This window comes from Oryctolagus cuniculus, chromosome 16 (genome assembly GCF_051225735.1).
Source record: "Oryctolagus cuniculus isolate XC-2025 breed Fujian yellow rabbit chromosome 16, ASM5122573v1, whole genome shotgun sequence".
Lineage (NCBI taxonomy): Eukaryota > Metazoa > Chordata > Mammalia > Lagomorpha > Leporidae > Oryctolagus > Oryctolagus cuniculus.
In genome coordinates this window covers 55,612,637-55,628,605 of record NC_142882.1, presented here as the reverse complement: position 1 = coordinate 55,628,605, position 15,969 = coordinate 55,612,637, and the positions used below count along the sequence as shown (strand labels likewise).

At 39.6% G+C, this 15,969-nt stretch overlaps 1 protein-coding gene across 3 annotated transcripts in view; it reads left to right on the top strand.

Annotated features, from left to right (window-relative positions):
• Window positions 1-15,969, top strand: part of HIBADH (3-hydroxyisobutyrate dehydrogenase) — a 250,045-nt gene that overhangs the window by 114,586 nt on the left and 119,490 nt on the right. For 2 of the 3 annotated variants that reach the window (XM_070059685.2, XM_002713730.6), the window contains 3 exons: window positions 4,032-4,165; window positions 5,967-6,043; window positions 13,847-14,003. In XM_070059685.2, coding sequence (XP_069915786.1) covers window positions 4,032-4,165; window positions 5,967-6,043; window positions 13,847-14,003 — 368 coding nt within the window. The remainder of the gene's footprint in view (window positions 1-4,031; window positions 4,166-5,966; window positions 6,044-13,846; window positions 14,004-15,969) is intronic. The other variant, XM_089316030.1, reaches the window with a different exon arrangement.

Genomic DNA, 15,969 nt, shown 5'->3' with positions numbered 1-15,969 from the left:
CATCCCCCTCCACAAAAGTCTGTTTGCTGAGCATCTCTGTGTACCTGACTGATTGGGCATGGGTGAATGATCCAGTTGTCACTGCCCTTATGGAGCTAATGTTCATGTGGTAAGCAAACAGAGGTGTTAAAATAAACAGGTGGTAATAAAATGTTGTGAATACAGTGAAAGCAGGAAAAGGAGATAGTGGTGAGCATAATAGATGGTAATAGATGGTTAAACCTAATGTCAGGGAAACCTCTTAGAGACCTAAATGGAGTGAAGGAACCACATCATGAATGTCAGGGAAGAACCTTCCAGGGAAGAGGAATAGCAGGTGCCAAACATTGAAGTGGTGATGTGCTTGACCTGTTTCAGGAGTGACAAGGAGGTCAAGATGGCTGGAAAGCAGTGCAGCATAGAGAAGATGGTACAAATGAGATGGGCGAGGTAGCCCAGGGCCACATGAATAGAACTTTGGGTCTTCGACTGGAATGATGGGGAGCCTTTGAAGGACTGAAAGTGAAGAATAAACATGTGCTCCATTTACTTATGTTTTAAGAGGACTCTTTTTGTCTGCCCTACAGAGAATAGACTGTAAAGGCAAAAGCAAAGGGGAGAGCAAGTGGGTGGCTGTGGTAGTAATCCAGGCAAGAGGTGGCAGTGGCTCAGACTAGGTAGGTAGTGATAGACAAGGAGATAAGTGGCTGGTTCACAGTGCCTAACTTCTTAGGAGCAGAGACATGTGGTTGAGCCTTCACTCCAGGGCTTTCCCAGTTAATTGTGTTAAATGAATACAACTAATACAGATTTCTTGTCTGTCATATGCTGTGCTGCCATTGAGAGATTTTGCAATGGGTGTTCACAGTGATATAATCACTGGCTATGGTGCACTGTAATACTTACCCTGGGCTATCCTGCTTTTAGTGTTCCTAGATTCAGTGCTAAGCAGCTTATATTTCACAATGGAGGCTAGAATTATTCTAGAGAAGACAATGACTTAGATAACCAAATGGGCAATCGCCCACTTCACAAACTTGGGCCCTTACATTTAAATAGCATTTGAATTTTACTGTGTGTGTTCACATATTCACAGCCACTCTATGAAGAATTTATTAATGCTTTTCCCACTCTGTACCATAAGACTTAAAAGTTAATTTGTTTATAATCACACAGCAGCCAATGGCACATTCCCCCAAACAAAATAAGATCCTTCACTCTTTTTAACATGCTTATAAAACTTATTTAACCAACAACCATCTATTGAATGTATCATGCAATGTGATGGATAACACGAATGCTGCCCATAAACGAGAGACCTCAGTGCTAACCTTGTGGGAGCTTATGTTCTAATGGAAGAATTAGGTAAGAAAACAAAGATTTTAATAGGATGTGATAAGTGGTATAAAATGACTAAGCACAGGGCATATACAATTACTAAAATATAAAGTAAAATGAATACTTCTCCTAGTTTTCTAGCAGCTACCAGAGTGTAAGAAATGGATATGAGTTAAAATGGCACATTCTTGAGATAAATGTATTTTAAGAGACATAAATATCTGTAGAGAACTCTCTGAAATGCATGGGATATTTCAGAGCTTTAGAGTTCCAGTTTTCTAGATGTTCTTTCCTAATTTCAAAATGGTTTTATATATATGTATATATTTGGATAACTTAGGTTTTAATTCTTTCCATTTAATTCTGGTTGCAATAGGACTAGACTCGACAGTGTTGTACAGTTAACAAAATGTCCATGAAAAGATAGAATTTTATCCCAAGGGATGCCAAAGCTTTAGAATTACCCAGTTTAGTCAGCTTTTACATTGGGATATTGGTTGGGATAAAGTCGGTAATCATTAGCATAGCACTTTGACAGGAGGGAAGAGTAGAAGTTCCATAAGCCTCTGAATTAAAAGATAAATTATTCTTCCTTTTGGGGTCTTCTCTTGCTTAAGTAACTTATTTCTTCTTTTTGAAATATGTGTTTGAACAAGTGAGAAAGTGCACCTGTCAAAAGATTAACCAGCTGAGAACCATTGTCAGCATTAATTTTCCTTTAATAAATGACTCTCTGAAGCTATTTAGCAGTCTGTAATCTAGATACAAAGCTATTGACCTATGATGGATAGAGCTGGATTTGTTTGTAAGCTTTGACTTACATTGTTTACTTAATTTCTCTAGGTCAGAGCAACAGGATTGGGAGAAAGGATAATATGGTTTGAATAAAAATTGCTAAAGAAATTGAGCAAAATAATTGTAAAATGTCAGTGGTTCACCATCTTGGTGAAGTAAATTAGAAACTACCAGAACGACAGTCAGAATGTCCCAATGACGTGTACCAGCTAATTGAAGAGTTTATTGCAGTTGGGTTTTTGTACGTAATCTATTACACATTGTGTCTGAAGACATTGGGAAATAATGTGAATTCACCGTTTTTCAGAGCATCTCAAGGTTTCGTAAACTGTGGGCACTCGACTCTTCCAAGACAGTTTGGTAACTCAGTTTGGACTTCCTTGTGCTTTGAACAATTGGTTAAAAATAGCACAAACCTTAAAATAGAAAGCTGCTTGATTTGGCAAAAGCAAAATCTTCACAATTTGAATGAAATTAGGGAGTTTTCCACTTGAGGTTTTTAAAAAAATGTGTTAAAACTATATTTCATTGAATAAATGAAATTCAAAAATAAGCCATTACTTGCAGCTGTCTGTTGTCATGGTCAGGTGTTGTAAATAGTACAGATAAGTATGCCTTCTTTATCCTAGCTGTGCTATATAAAATAAGTTGTAAAGACAAAAATTGTACTAATGTAGCCCTCTCACATACTCATCCTTTCTTGTTTTTAAACTAAACTTGAAAATTATGAATTAAGATTTCTCTCTATACTAAAAATCAGCAATAATATTCATGGTTTTATTTCATACTTAATAAAAATTGAGATGAGTGAAACCTTCTCCCCTTTAGGACAAGTTTAGGCCATGTTTTCTGTGCTGAGTTAGAAGTTGTTTCTTGAATCATTTCCATCAATGAGTATGCAGTAAACCTTTGTTAAAAGCCTCTTAGGAGCATTTATCCCTGTGTAGTTTCTTTCATAATATGCATTTTCCCTGTACATTTTGAAGACTCCTCATGTCATGCTGGGATTGTGTGCTGAAATACTTAAGATGCATTGAGAATAATACTATTACTAAATCTGTGTGTCCTTTTTGTTTTGTGATTAACTTACATAGTACATGGACTAAACTATTACAGTGTTGAAGTTTATTTCTTCTTCCTGCTCATATCACTAGGAATGAATTACCCATAAATTGCATAACAAAAAGGAAAAAAATACTGGAAAATGCAATGTGTATGAGAATAACCAGTCTAATTATGAAGCAGTTTTAGTTCCTTTTAAAAAGGATCTCACCATATGAAATGTCTGTTTATGGGACAATGAGCCAGAGCTCTTTCTTTCTAATATCATCTGTGGATAGTATTCAGATTGTCAGCGAATAAGCCGGAGACCTCAAATCCAGACTTGAACAGTGGACCCCTCTGGCTGCTTCTGTGCTGATCAGGGACTAACTGAACTGTTTTCAATATTTTCTAATACTGAATAGGATGCAAAGGAATAATGAAATTCACATTTCAGATAATTCAATGTACAAAAATTACATCAAGAAATTTGTGGAAAATGGAATTAAAAGATGTTTACTTGAGTACAGAATTTTTTTGAAATCCATATATAGTTTTTTTAAGCATATGCAATTTCCATGAACTTTTTGAAGACCCCTCATAAGATGGCATGACCATGCCACATGCTTAAGATGGGTTGCAAATGAGAGTATGACTAATCAGTGTGTCCCTTTTGGTTTGTGATGCCCCTGCATGGAACATGGTTATTGAAATATTCCCATCAAGTTTATAGTATCTCACACATGCTTGGCATAAATACAGTTTGGAGGCAAGGCAAGATGTTTTTATTTAGTTTTGGGATTTTTCAAATTTCACTGTCTACTTAAATGTTTTTTAAAATTGATTGTTTTTCTTCTCTCTAACCCCAAATGATTCAGGTGTAGGAGCTGCTCGGTCTGGGAACCTCACATTTATGGTAGGAGGAGTCGAAGATGAATTTGCTGCTGCCAAAGAATTGCTGGGGTGCATGGGCTCAAATGTGGTGTACTGTGGAGCTGTTGGGACTGGGCAGGTAACATTTCCACATTAATGACCTTGGCTCCAGGACTCAATAGCTAAAGAGCCTTTCTCTTTCCAGGCTACATTCTTACTCTTTATTGTGTTTCATGTGTGGATTCTTTATTTGCTCAGATTTTCCAAAATTAATTTGGAGTAAATTAGCGTTGCCTCATTCCTTGTGAGCACATTTACTTATTAAAAAAGATATCAAAAGTTTCATCACTGGATCTTGATGGGTCTTCCCAGTGACTACCAAAATCATCCTTAAAACTGCTTCTATTTGAAGTGTTCATGTGGTCTGAGTTGCTGTTATCCTCCATATACTTTTTACTCTGTTTGTAGAACAATCAAGGAGAAATAAACTATGCATTTTAATAATTTTCTTGAAAAACAAATCATTTTTATTTAGAAAATTAGGTGACTGACAATACTGAACTCTGAAATGAAACTAATTGTGCCTCTCATTCCCGACACACACTCATTCCATTTAATGCTTTTATCCTAGTTTATCTCACTCAAGACTTTGGTATTACCTTAGATTTATTTATTGTCCCAATCCTTGTCCAGTTAATCTCCAAGCTCTATTGATTTTTGCTTCACTGTTGACCATCTTGTCCGTTGCACACGTTACCTGATCCAGTCTTTCTTTCTTAATCTCACACTACGTTTGCTGCTCAGGGGGCGTAATAGGTCTCTGGATGCCAAATCTACCACTTTCCCAACACTGTAACCAAAATGATACTGCATGATCCTAATACTTCCCTATTCTGAATTTTGAAACCTGTTCCTGTCATGTCAAATATTAACCCCACCCTATCTTTCATGGCTCTTAACTAGCTCCCAGTCTTAACTATCAAATCTCACCATTCCTTAAGACATCTGCGTATGTGTCAGTTTTCTTACTGTTGCCAGGAACATTCCATGCTCTTAAATATTTAATCCCTCCTACACACGTACCTTTTCTCTGGTCTCCTTTCCTGCTTTTGCCTATGTAAACCCTGTTGTGGCCTCTGAAATGTGTTCCAGGTTCCACTCCTGTCTTCAGTGATCTTGTTTCTCTGAACCTGCTGCTGTTCTATCTTACAGGCTCTGCCTTACATCTTACCACTTCATTTTTTGTTGCCTTTTCATGTAGCTTATTCCTCCCAATTACATTATTTCCCAATTAAATTGTAAATCCCACCCCTTAAACAACAGGCATGCCGCATAGATCAGTATTTTTTAAGATTTATTTATTTACTTGCAAGGCATAGTTACAGAAGAGGGAGAGAGAGAGGGAGAGACAGATAGTGAGGTCTTCCATCTGCTGGTTTACTCCCTAAATGGCCACAAGAGCCAGAGCTGAGCCAGTCAGAAGCTAGGAGCTAGGAGCTTCTTCCAGGTCTCCCATGTGGGTGCAGGGGCCCAAGGACTTAGGCTATCTTCTACTGTTTTCCCAGGCTATCAGCAGGGAGCTGGATTGGAAGTGGTGCAGTTGGGACTCTAATCAGCACCCATATGGGGTGCCGGTGCCACAGGCAGATGCTTAATGCACTATGGCACAGCACCAGCCCCGATCAGTACTTTCAATATGCTGATCACATAATAGGAGGTCAGGCACCACTGTGGGTTTATTACCTGTTAGAAGAGACCCCGAATATGCTTTGAGATAGAGAGCACTCTTGGGCTCAGTGGGAGGCATGATTGTCCACTCAAGAGAATCAACAGTTGAATGTCATTTCTTTTGGAAAGAATAGAATGGGGCAAAAGAAAGACTTCCTGTAAGTTATAAATTGAAAATAAGGATACTTACTATGTGCTTAATTTATTTTCAGGCTGCAAAGATCTGCAACAACATGCTGTTAGCTATTAGTATGATTGGCACTGCTGAAGCTATGAATCTTGGAATCAGGTTTGTTAAGTAGTACATTTTCATATACTAACAATTTTTATTGACTTTCTTGCTTGATTTTCTAATGTTAAAAAATGAGAGTACAAATGAATTGATCCAGGGACATTGTGAAAGTTCATTATTGAACTTTAATAGACTTTGCTTATTGGATGAGCAATAGGTCCCTAGAGAGCATGAATACTCTGTCATAGCCATAAATGCAATTGCACTGAGCATTTGAAGTTATATTATCTTTTTTATATGAGAGCTCCATTTCTCCTATTATGTTGAAATGCAAGAAACACTTTCACTATAAAACTTAAACATGCTTTGACAGTGTTGAGACAAATCTATATAAAACAGAGTGTTAATGTGTAGTGAATGCAAGGGTTATACTACTATGTGAATAGTTTTATGTATCTATTTTAAATACAGTCCCCAAACTCTTCACTAAAAGGGTTCTCAAGTAGTTCTTTCTCGGAATAAACTAGATAGCGTTCATAAAGCTGCAGTACATATGCCTAACTTTTGTCTTAGCTTGCCTGTGGTTCAGTTATTTTGCATTAGGATATATCTTTCTATTAAACTGTCATTGATACTTTGCTTAAAATGATACTTTGCCTAAGGTTAATGTCTTAATTTTAGCCTTTAATCTCTTGGGTTAGGAATGCTATATATGATTAATCACCTAATTAATTTTTGAATATCTTATATTTCATGAATATGATAAATATACATTTCCTACTTTATAAAATGCTTAATGAGCAGGATGTTTCATTGAGATATTTTTTCACATTCTCCAAGGCTGCTTACCAGTATGTCACGAGGCAAAGTGGTGTTTCATACCACAGCTTTTGATAAAAGCAATAAAAAGAGCTGCAGTGCTTGAGATATTTTTTAAAACATGGTAATGGATTCACATTTCCTCTTAATTACCATATCAAGATGCTGTTGTTTTATTGAATTGCCCTTGTCTCAGATGTTAAACTATCTTGACCTATTAAGTTGTCATGTTGTAATTGAGATAAAAGAGGAATTTGCTTTGCATCAGCGCTAATTGGTTTATCAATATCCTGTACCATTTACATTTTAAAATTGAATGTCTATAAGATGGTAAGGCATATCTGTACAAAGCCTCCATAAAACTGTAGGTATAGGGAGCTCTTAAGAGTGTCATGTGTATTCACTGTTCAGAGGATATGGTGGCCAGTTTTAGACTACGGGTCACTTAGAATTGAAAAACTGGTTACTAGCAACTTGCTTTCATGTCTACTCTCTAGAGTAATTTTATGGAAGAGGAAAATGTACGAAATTAATTGGTATGGACAACTGGGTTAGTATGCACGTGCATCTGTCTAACTTTATTTTCACTTTTCTGCATATCAATGAAGGCATCATAAAAAGTGAAAGCCTGGGTGAATCTAGGTTATAGCACACTATATGAGGTCCCAGCCTGGTCTTTGTTGTGTGTTCTATACTCTGCTCCTTGCCTGAGCATCCCTGGATCATGGAGTTCTTTAGGTCTCGTGATGTATGTTCTGACACTCTGTCAATAATTTTCCTGTCAAAACTCTTTATTGGATGATCATCTGCCCTTCTAAAGTGAAGTTTTGTTTAGGGTTGGTGCTGTGGAAGTTCTGCTCAAAACACCAGCTAATAAAGAATAGTGCGAAAATCGGCTGAATAAAATGTACATGATGAAATGAAAACTGTTGGCTCTTATAATGGGTTTGTTTTCAAGGAAAAATGAAAGTGATAAATTTCAGATAGAGGCATCAAATAGTTTTTGGCCTTGATTGCATATAATAAAAGTAATATTTGGAAACAGAAACTTTTTAATGTTAAATTTTCCCCAAACTACCTAAGTATTGAGATATATATATATATATACATATATATATTATAAATATATATGAAATATCTTGAAAGTCTGAACATATGGCAGAAACTCATTAGTTTTATCTATTAAAATAATTTACTACTTTCTAGTATTTCAGATTGTATTAATAAATTGCTTATTTCCATAACATTAGGATTTTACCACTTCATCTTACAAAGATTCTGCATGGTTTGAAGGCCCTAAAAATGAGGGCTTTTGCTATTGTCTTTCCTCCATGGTTTACAGAGGTGGTTTAAAATGACAGGATTGTTCTCTAATAGAGTAGAGAGAGCAGCCACGATTTATTGAGCTTTGCAAGGTGAAAGAGAAAATTGGCATCAGCAAGCATAAATTCCCAAGTAGTAAATTCCCACAAAGTGGTATACCATCAAAGTGGTTCAGCCGCATTTATATTCTGTTCACTCTGAAGTGAAATTTTTTAAGAGTATTAATGTCAACATTTACAAATTGAGTTACCTATTCCTATGAAGTGATCATTTCTGATTAATTTCATTCTCATAAGTCAGTGTTTTTTCTAGTACACTGTTTCCTTCCTTTTTCCCCTTTAAATAGAAGAATAAAATCTTACAGTTTAAAGTTCTTATTGATGTTTTGTTCTTTTACAGTGAATCTTTATGTGTGTTAGTGAAAATTTAAAATGTTATAAAAAAGTAAACAGTAAAAAATATTGGTATGTAATATCGTTTGAGAGTCTTTTCCATTAGACTGTTCTGCTTTCTAATTGGGTTCCTCATGAGGACTCAGAGGCTCAGTTTTATGGCCTTGAAATTGCCCTTCTTGCATTAGAGGGGTTTTTGTTGTCTGCATCACATGGAAACAACATTGATAATGTGAATTTCCCTGTTAGTTTTGCTCCACTGTGCATTGAGCTTTTTTTTTTTTTTTTTTTTTTTTTTTTTTTTTTTTAATGTTGGTGGTAGTTGTAGCAAGTAATGTGAATTACCAGTCAGTGCCCAAGCCCCGGGTACCCCCAGCAACCTCCACGTTGACTTCTTCCACCAGAATACGCTTGAGGCCAGCGCCGCGGCTCACTTGGCTAATCTTCCGCCTGTGGCGCCCGGCACCCCAGGTTCTAGTCCCAGTTGGGGCACCGGATTCCGTCCCGGTTGCTCCTCTTCCAGTCCAGCTCTCTGCAGTGGCCCAGAAAGGCAGTGGAGGATGGCCCAAGTGCTTGGGCTCTGCACCCGCATGGGAGACCAGGAGGAAGCACCTGGCTCCTGGCTTCAGATTGGCTGCAGCGCGCCGGCCGTAGCGGCCATTTGAAGGATGAACCAACGGAAAATGAAGACCTTTCCCTCTGTCTCTCTCTCACTGTCTAACTCTGCCTGCCAAAACAACAAAAACAAAAAACAGAATGCGCTTGAAACGCCTAGACTTTTGTAGGCTGCTTGAGATGAGAGCTTCCCCCCAAAAGAAGCTGCAGTTTCTTGGTCACTGTCCGTAAATACTGCCTTTTCACGTGTGTGATGACTGAGCTTCTTCATTGTACCCCTCTGTAATACACCAGATAACAGAAGGTTACAGTTAGAACAGTTGGACCAAATTTCCTAATAAATGGATAAAATGCCATCATATTGGCTGGTTGACTGTAAAGTTCACCACCTGACATGGTTAGAATTTGGGGACTGCCTAAGTCTGCATCCCAGCTGTGCCGCTGCAGCTTTCCTTATTTATAAAATGACAGAATAATAGTACCTGTCCACTGGGTTACTGCAAAGATGAAATTAGATAATCTGTGTAGATCTTATAAACACTTAATGCATGTAGTTGGTCCTCAATATGTGATAATTATTGATACTTGTGGTTGTGGAAGGATGCTTGGTATTTGAACTGAATTGTGCTTTATTGTTTTTTCTTCATAGCACTTCCCATTAGCTGGTGTTTTACATTTATTTGTTTGTTGCTGGTCTTCTCATCTAGAATATCAGCTTTATGATAGGAAATGGCTTTGTGTGCTGATTGTTGTATCTTAAGAACAGCCTTCGTAGGCAGTAAGCACTCAGTGGAGGTCTGTTTGAGCAAATGTGGAGGGGAGGAGTGCAGAGTGAGTGGAAGGGAGGGGGCACTTCTGCCTCAGGCACAAGTAATCTAGATGTGTCTTTTTTTTTTTTTTTTTTTTTTTAAGATTTGTTTATTTATTTTAAATGTAGAGTGACAGAGAGAGAGAGATTCCACCTGCTGGAAACATCCTCAATAGCAGGGCCAAAGCCAGGAGCCAAGAACTCCATCCGGGTCTCTCCTGTAGGTGACAGGAACCCTAGTTCAGCCGTAATCTGCAGCCTCCCAGGCATAGTAACAGGGAACTGACTTGGAAGCATAGAGTAGTCAGGGCACAAACCCAGGCACTCCAATATGGAAAACAGGTGTCTTGAGCAGCGACTGAGGCAATCATTGTCTCCTGGTGGGCAGCCACAGCCTGCTCTTAGCTTCTTTATTTTTGTATTCTTGGCTCCCTGCAGAATGCCTGTTTGTGGCAGATGTGAGTAAGTATTGGTGAGTAAGTGAATGATTGATTACAAGTGACTCATTGTTAGATATTTCATTGCCAGATCTGTTCCTGTGATCCAAACATCACAGTTTGGTGACATAATTTGTACTGTTCTTGTATAAAACCAAAGAGTAGATACTTAAAGATGATAAAATCAACAAACTTTATTGGTCTTGAAAACCTTGGTTAGTTATAAAAGCAAATTTTTGGTTTGTCTTCATGTTTTTTAATGTTTTTTTTAATGCCTCATCTTTAGTTCATCCAAAAGTTCATTTAAAATTCTTATGTTTTAGAGGTGAGTAGATTTGACACAGTGACGTTTATTTGAGTTGCATTATATATGCGGTCAGAGCAATGAATTCATTCTCTGTTTATATCAGAGAACATTCCAGCAATTGTAAAGCCACATGCATGCATGCACACACTCTCGAACCACATCCAATGGCAAGTTATTATGGGGACTGACAGATTGTCATCTTTTTGATGGCTTGAGCTGCATATCTCCTGAACAGCCATGGGGCTCTTATGCAGGAAGTATCATATGCTCCCAGCCAATTTACAGGGAACAGCAATAACATTTTATCATGCTTGAGAGCCCAGTAGCTGCTTCCTATTAAACTTGCCCTTTCAGATACCTGTCTTGGATTAATTTGTTGATTTCAAATGGAAACTCAGTCTTCTCCAGTGAAGCATGACGTTCTAGGATAGACTCTGAATGACAATTACTGTGTATTCTAGCTGGTTTCAGACCGTTACAAGCTTTGGGCACAGTGGAAGACAGAGGACTTCAGTAACTGATTTTAATATCATGTCTAATTTTAACTGTCAGTTATGTATGTGCCAGGGAGAGAATCCTTAGAAAGATGAAATGCAAAACACTTCTAACTTGCTCTTTTTAATGATATACTTTGCTGCAGAGGAGGGGCACAGGGAAGAAAATGGGGGAGGGAGTAGCCGTCCCCGTGAGGGGGTCAGCCCCGCAGGAAGCCTTGGATTGGTAGTGAGCAGGAACGGGAACTACTGCCACGTGATTTTTGTGTGTGCCCCTCAGGATGCTTCTGAATAGTAATGTATTCACTAAGGAAGGTTTCCATAAGTCAGTGCCAGGGTTTTTCCTTGAACATGTGAGAAAAATATAGGGTCTTACAAAGGTAGGATAATAAGCTTTACTCACCATTTGGGGAGCATTGTGGGCAAAGTGTGTGTTTCCGCAGTGGGGAAGGTTCTTGGGAAGTACTGCAGAGTGTGACCTGGTGGGTTCAAAGTCAGGGGCAGCTCTGCTGCCTTGGAGGTGATCAGCCACCTTGAACTCTCAGTTAGGAAGCCCCTCCGTTGTACTTGAGATAGAGAGGCAAAGAGGTATTTGGGGGCCTGTGACAGTATTCCTGTCTCATTATAGTGCATCAGACATAGACATTCTTGACCTTGTACTTACTTAGAGGGCATGCTTGCACTTACAGCAGATTAACTCATTGTTAATTTGTGACTTTGCTTTTCACAGTTATACCCTACACACACTGATGTTATCCTTCCTTAGTTGTATGCCACACATATTGATAGCCTGGTTTTAGTTACAAGGGAGAAAAAATGCACCAGTAGCCAACTACATAGGCAACAAGCTTATATCTTATAAAAGATGAATGGAACTGTTGGGCTTCTCTCTGGCAGTCTACAGCTGACCAGGATGTACGGTAGCTGACTTAGAGGGAATCTTTCATATCTGTTGTAATCCTTGGGAGAACCCCATCATTGGAACATGGGTCAGCATAGGAATTCAGATACATGATATGCCACACGGCATTCCATGAACCTCTTGAAAGCCTGAGCAGTTGCTTTACATGGAAGTTCCATACATATCCTAGTCAGTAGCTTCAGCCCCTCACTAGTACCGAGAAAATATTTCACTGGCCTTGACCTTCAGATTATGAAATGAACATGTATCTCAAACATGCAAAATGATCAAGGGCTTAACATGTCCAAATGCACAGGTTGTTTTAAATTTGTGTAAGAGTCTCTTTCAGTCTTTTTTTTTTTTTTTTCATTGTTTAGGATAGGTTGGTTTTAAGAAAAAGCAGAAAGCTTTTATGACAGTTGTTTTTTTTTTTTTGACAGGCAGAATGGATAGTGAGAGAGAGAGACAGAGAGAGAAAGGTCTTCCTTTGCCGTTGGTTCACCCTCCAATGGCCGCCGCTGCAGCCGGCGCACCGCGCTGATCCGATGGCAGGAGCCAGGAGCCAGGTGCTTTTCCTGGTCTCCCATGGGGTGCAGGGCCCAAGCACCTGGGCCATCCTCCACTGCACTCCCGGGCCAGAGCAGAGAGCTGGCCTGGAAGAGGGGCAACCGGGACAGAATCCGGCGCCCCAACCGGGACTAGAACCCGGTGTGCCGGCGCCGCAAGGTGGAGGATTAGCCTATTGAGCCACGGCGCTGGCTCGACAGTTGTTTTCTAATGACCCTTTGCATAAAAGAAATCAATAAATTGCTGGGTTTTGGGTCAAGTTTTATTTGAAACTTAAAAAAAAAACTTTGTTTTATTTGAAATTTCAAATAAAACAAAGTTTTATTTGAAACTTGATTCAGTGAAACAACAAAACTGTGCTTCCCAAACTGCATTAAGATCCTTAGAAGCAAAGTCCTAGGGCATTTTGATGCTGTTTTTTCTAGGGTCCTCATTGAACAGCCGTTTGTGCCATCAGCCCAGTGATGGAACAAATGATGTTTCTGCTTGGGCAGGCTTTGTTTTATCAGGATCAGTGAGCTTATCAGCAGCTGACCCAGAACTATAATGCATGTCTCTGAGTAGATAGCATATGTCACAGCTCTGGGCAGACTCGCTTCATAAGCAGGATTGTCTAATGACGATTTACTAAATAAGGAAAAGTTTGCAACAAGACATGTCTTCTAACAGTAGCTTCTCTGAAGCTCATGACTCCTCTTTTGCATTTGTTCTCATAAAAGCTAAAGGAATAAACACCCACATAAATACATCCACATAAACTCCCATGATGTATCGTCTGTCATTCAGTATTTCTTTCTGAAATATATCATTTGTTTGAAAAGAATGAAATGTAGATGATCATATTGGCTTAAGGTTCTTACGTGACACATAAATGTAGTAATATCCAAATACAAGAAACCTCAGAGTGTGATAAAACAACATTTTGATGCAATTTTGTACTGTTTCTTCTGAATGGTAGGATTGTGCAGAAAGCCTTCCCTAAATGCAAAATGTACTAGCTCAGAAATGATCTGGTTTAATCAGTAGTTTTTAATACCTTATAATTCAAAATTGGATTCTTCACCTTCATATCAATCTGCTTTGATTTCAGAAAGCGTGTAAGTGGAGAAAGAAGATAGAGCACCCGTGCACATAAATCAGTCACGCATGACTTGTACATTTTGACATTTAACTCTTCTTTTCTTTGACCTTTGACAGGTTAGGGCTTGACCCAAAACTGTTGGCTAAAATCTTAAATATGAGCTCAGGACGGTGTTGGTCAAGTGACACTTACAATCCTGTACCTGGGGTGATGGATGGTGTTCCCTCTGCTAATAACTATCAGGGTGGATTCGGAACGACGCTCATGGCTAAGGTATGGTAAATGCAGAGGATGACAGAGAGAGAGGGGGACAATGTTTAATGATCTTATCTCTCTCTCTCTTTGTCTCTTTTTCTTTCTCTCTCTCCCCACTTTCTCCCTCCCACTCCCTCTCTCCCTCTCCTTCTCCCCTCCCTCCCCTCCTTAACAAAGCATATCTCTGTCCTACAAACCAAAATTAGTAGAGTAGTGATTAACTTTCTTGCAGGGAGTCAATAGAAACTTAGCTTAAAATTAAAATAAAACTTTAACATTGCTTACCTTGCTCATTTTTATTCCTGTCCTGGATGAGAAGGACAGATGAACAGCTTTCGTTCATGCTCAGGTTTGTTTATACTATGAGCTGATAAAGTGTTATTCTTCATCATGAATTTATATCACGTTAGCAACTCCTTAGAATGAGAGCAGTAAGGATTTTCTAAGTGTTTATAATTTATTGGCACTGCACGTCCACATCCCTAAGGAAGAGATCTTTCTCATGATACGAGGTTTCTTGATGCATCTTCCTGCTTTAAGAGTCTGTGTAGATTTATCTATAAATTAGTTGTCATTTGGAAAGCGAATTGTTGCCTCCTTTCATTTATGATCTCAGCTTCATGCTGTGATCTCCACCATAGAAAGCACATTCTAAACCAGCAGCTTTCGGATTTCTGCGTAGAGCTTATTCCCCCACCACTGACTTTTTTCTGATTATAAAAGTAAAAATATGTCTGAGGATGCTCTCAAAAGTTCATGGAAAAATGAGATCAAAGTTGTTTATTTTGGTGCAAAAGTATTTTTGTAATCTCTGCCTGTTTTTAAGAATAGGCATTTCATGGCCAGCGCCGCGGTTCAATAGGCTAATCCTCTGCCTGTGGCGCCAGCACACCAGATTCTAGTCCTGGTCGGGGCGCCGGATTCTGTCCCGGTTGCCCCTCTTCCAGGCCAGCTCTCTGCTGTGGCCAGGGAGTGCAGTGGAGGATGGCCCAAGTGCTTGAGCCCTGCACCCCATGGGAGACCAGGAGGAAGCACCTGGCTCCTGGCTTCGGATCAGTGCGGTGCGCTGGCCACAATGCGCTGACTGCAGCGGCCATTGGAGGGTGAACCAACGGTAAAGGAAGACCTTTCTCTCTCTCTCTCACTGTCCACTCTGCCTGTCAAAAAAAAAAAAAAAAAAAAAGGCATTTCATGACCTTTTTGAGGACCCCTCACCCAGAAAGCACGTGTGGTTGCTCTCCCTCTTGCCCCATGACGGTCACCTGTCCTTCCTGAGCGCATCCACCTCCTCCCTCCCGCACTGCTGGCACTGTGGCTGCGCTCCTGTAGATGACACTGCAGCCTCCTCCGCTGGTCTCCTTGCCTTTCATCCTGGTGCTCTGCAATTTGGTTTCCCCACCTTAGCAAGAGTGGCTTTCTTAAGTGTGCAATCCTGGTCATGTCTCTTCTCCTCGTAAGTCCCTTTAGTCGGTTCCCGGTACCTGTGGATGAAGTACCTTGTCTTACAAGACCTTTGTGTGCCTCACCTGACTCATTTGGGCTTTCTCCCTCCTCTCTCTGCTTCAGCCGCACTAAACTCATCTCTGCCTCTGCTTCCCTCTCACTTGTAAATTTTTGCATTTGCCATTCCCACTGCCAGGTCATTCTTCCTTGGCTGCTCTCCCCATGTGTTTACCTGGCTGACACCTGCTCACCTTTCATACGTGTGTTTAGCGGCCTCTTCCTCTGGAAGTTCTTACCTGCACGCCAGACTGGGCCTGCCTGGCTCCTGTGGGTGTGCATCTATACAATTATGTGAATACCTGTCTCATTGTCTTTCTGCCTCAATGGCTGAGTTTGACTGGGCTACTACTGGGCTACGACTATCCATCATTGTAGCCCAGATTCCTGCGTATTATCAGCATGCTGTAATTATTTATTGGATAATAATGTTTGGAGTTATATTTCCTAATTTCAGTTTTGTTTCCCATCATATTTCATTTAA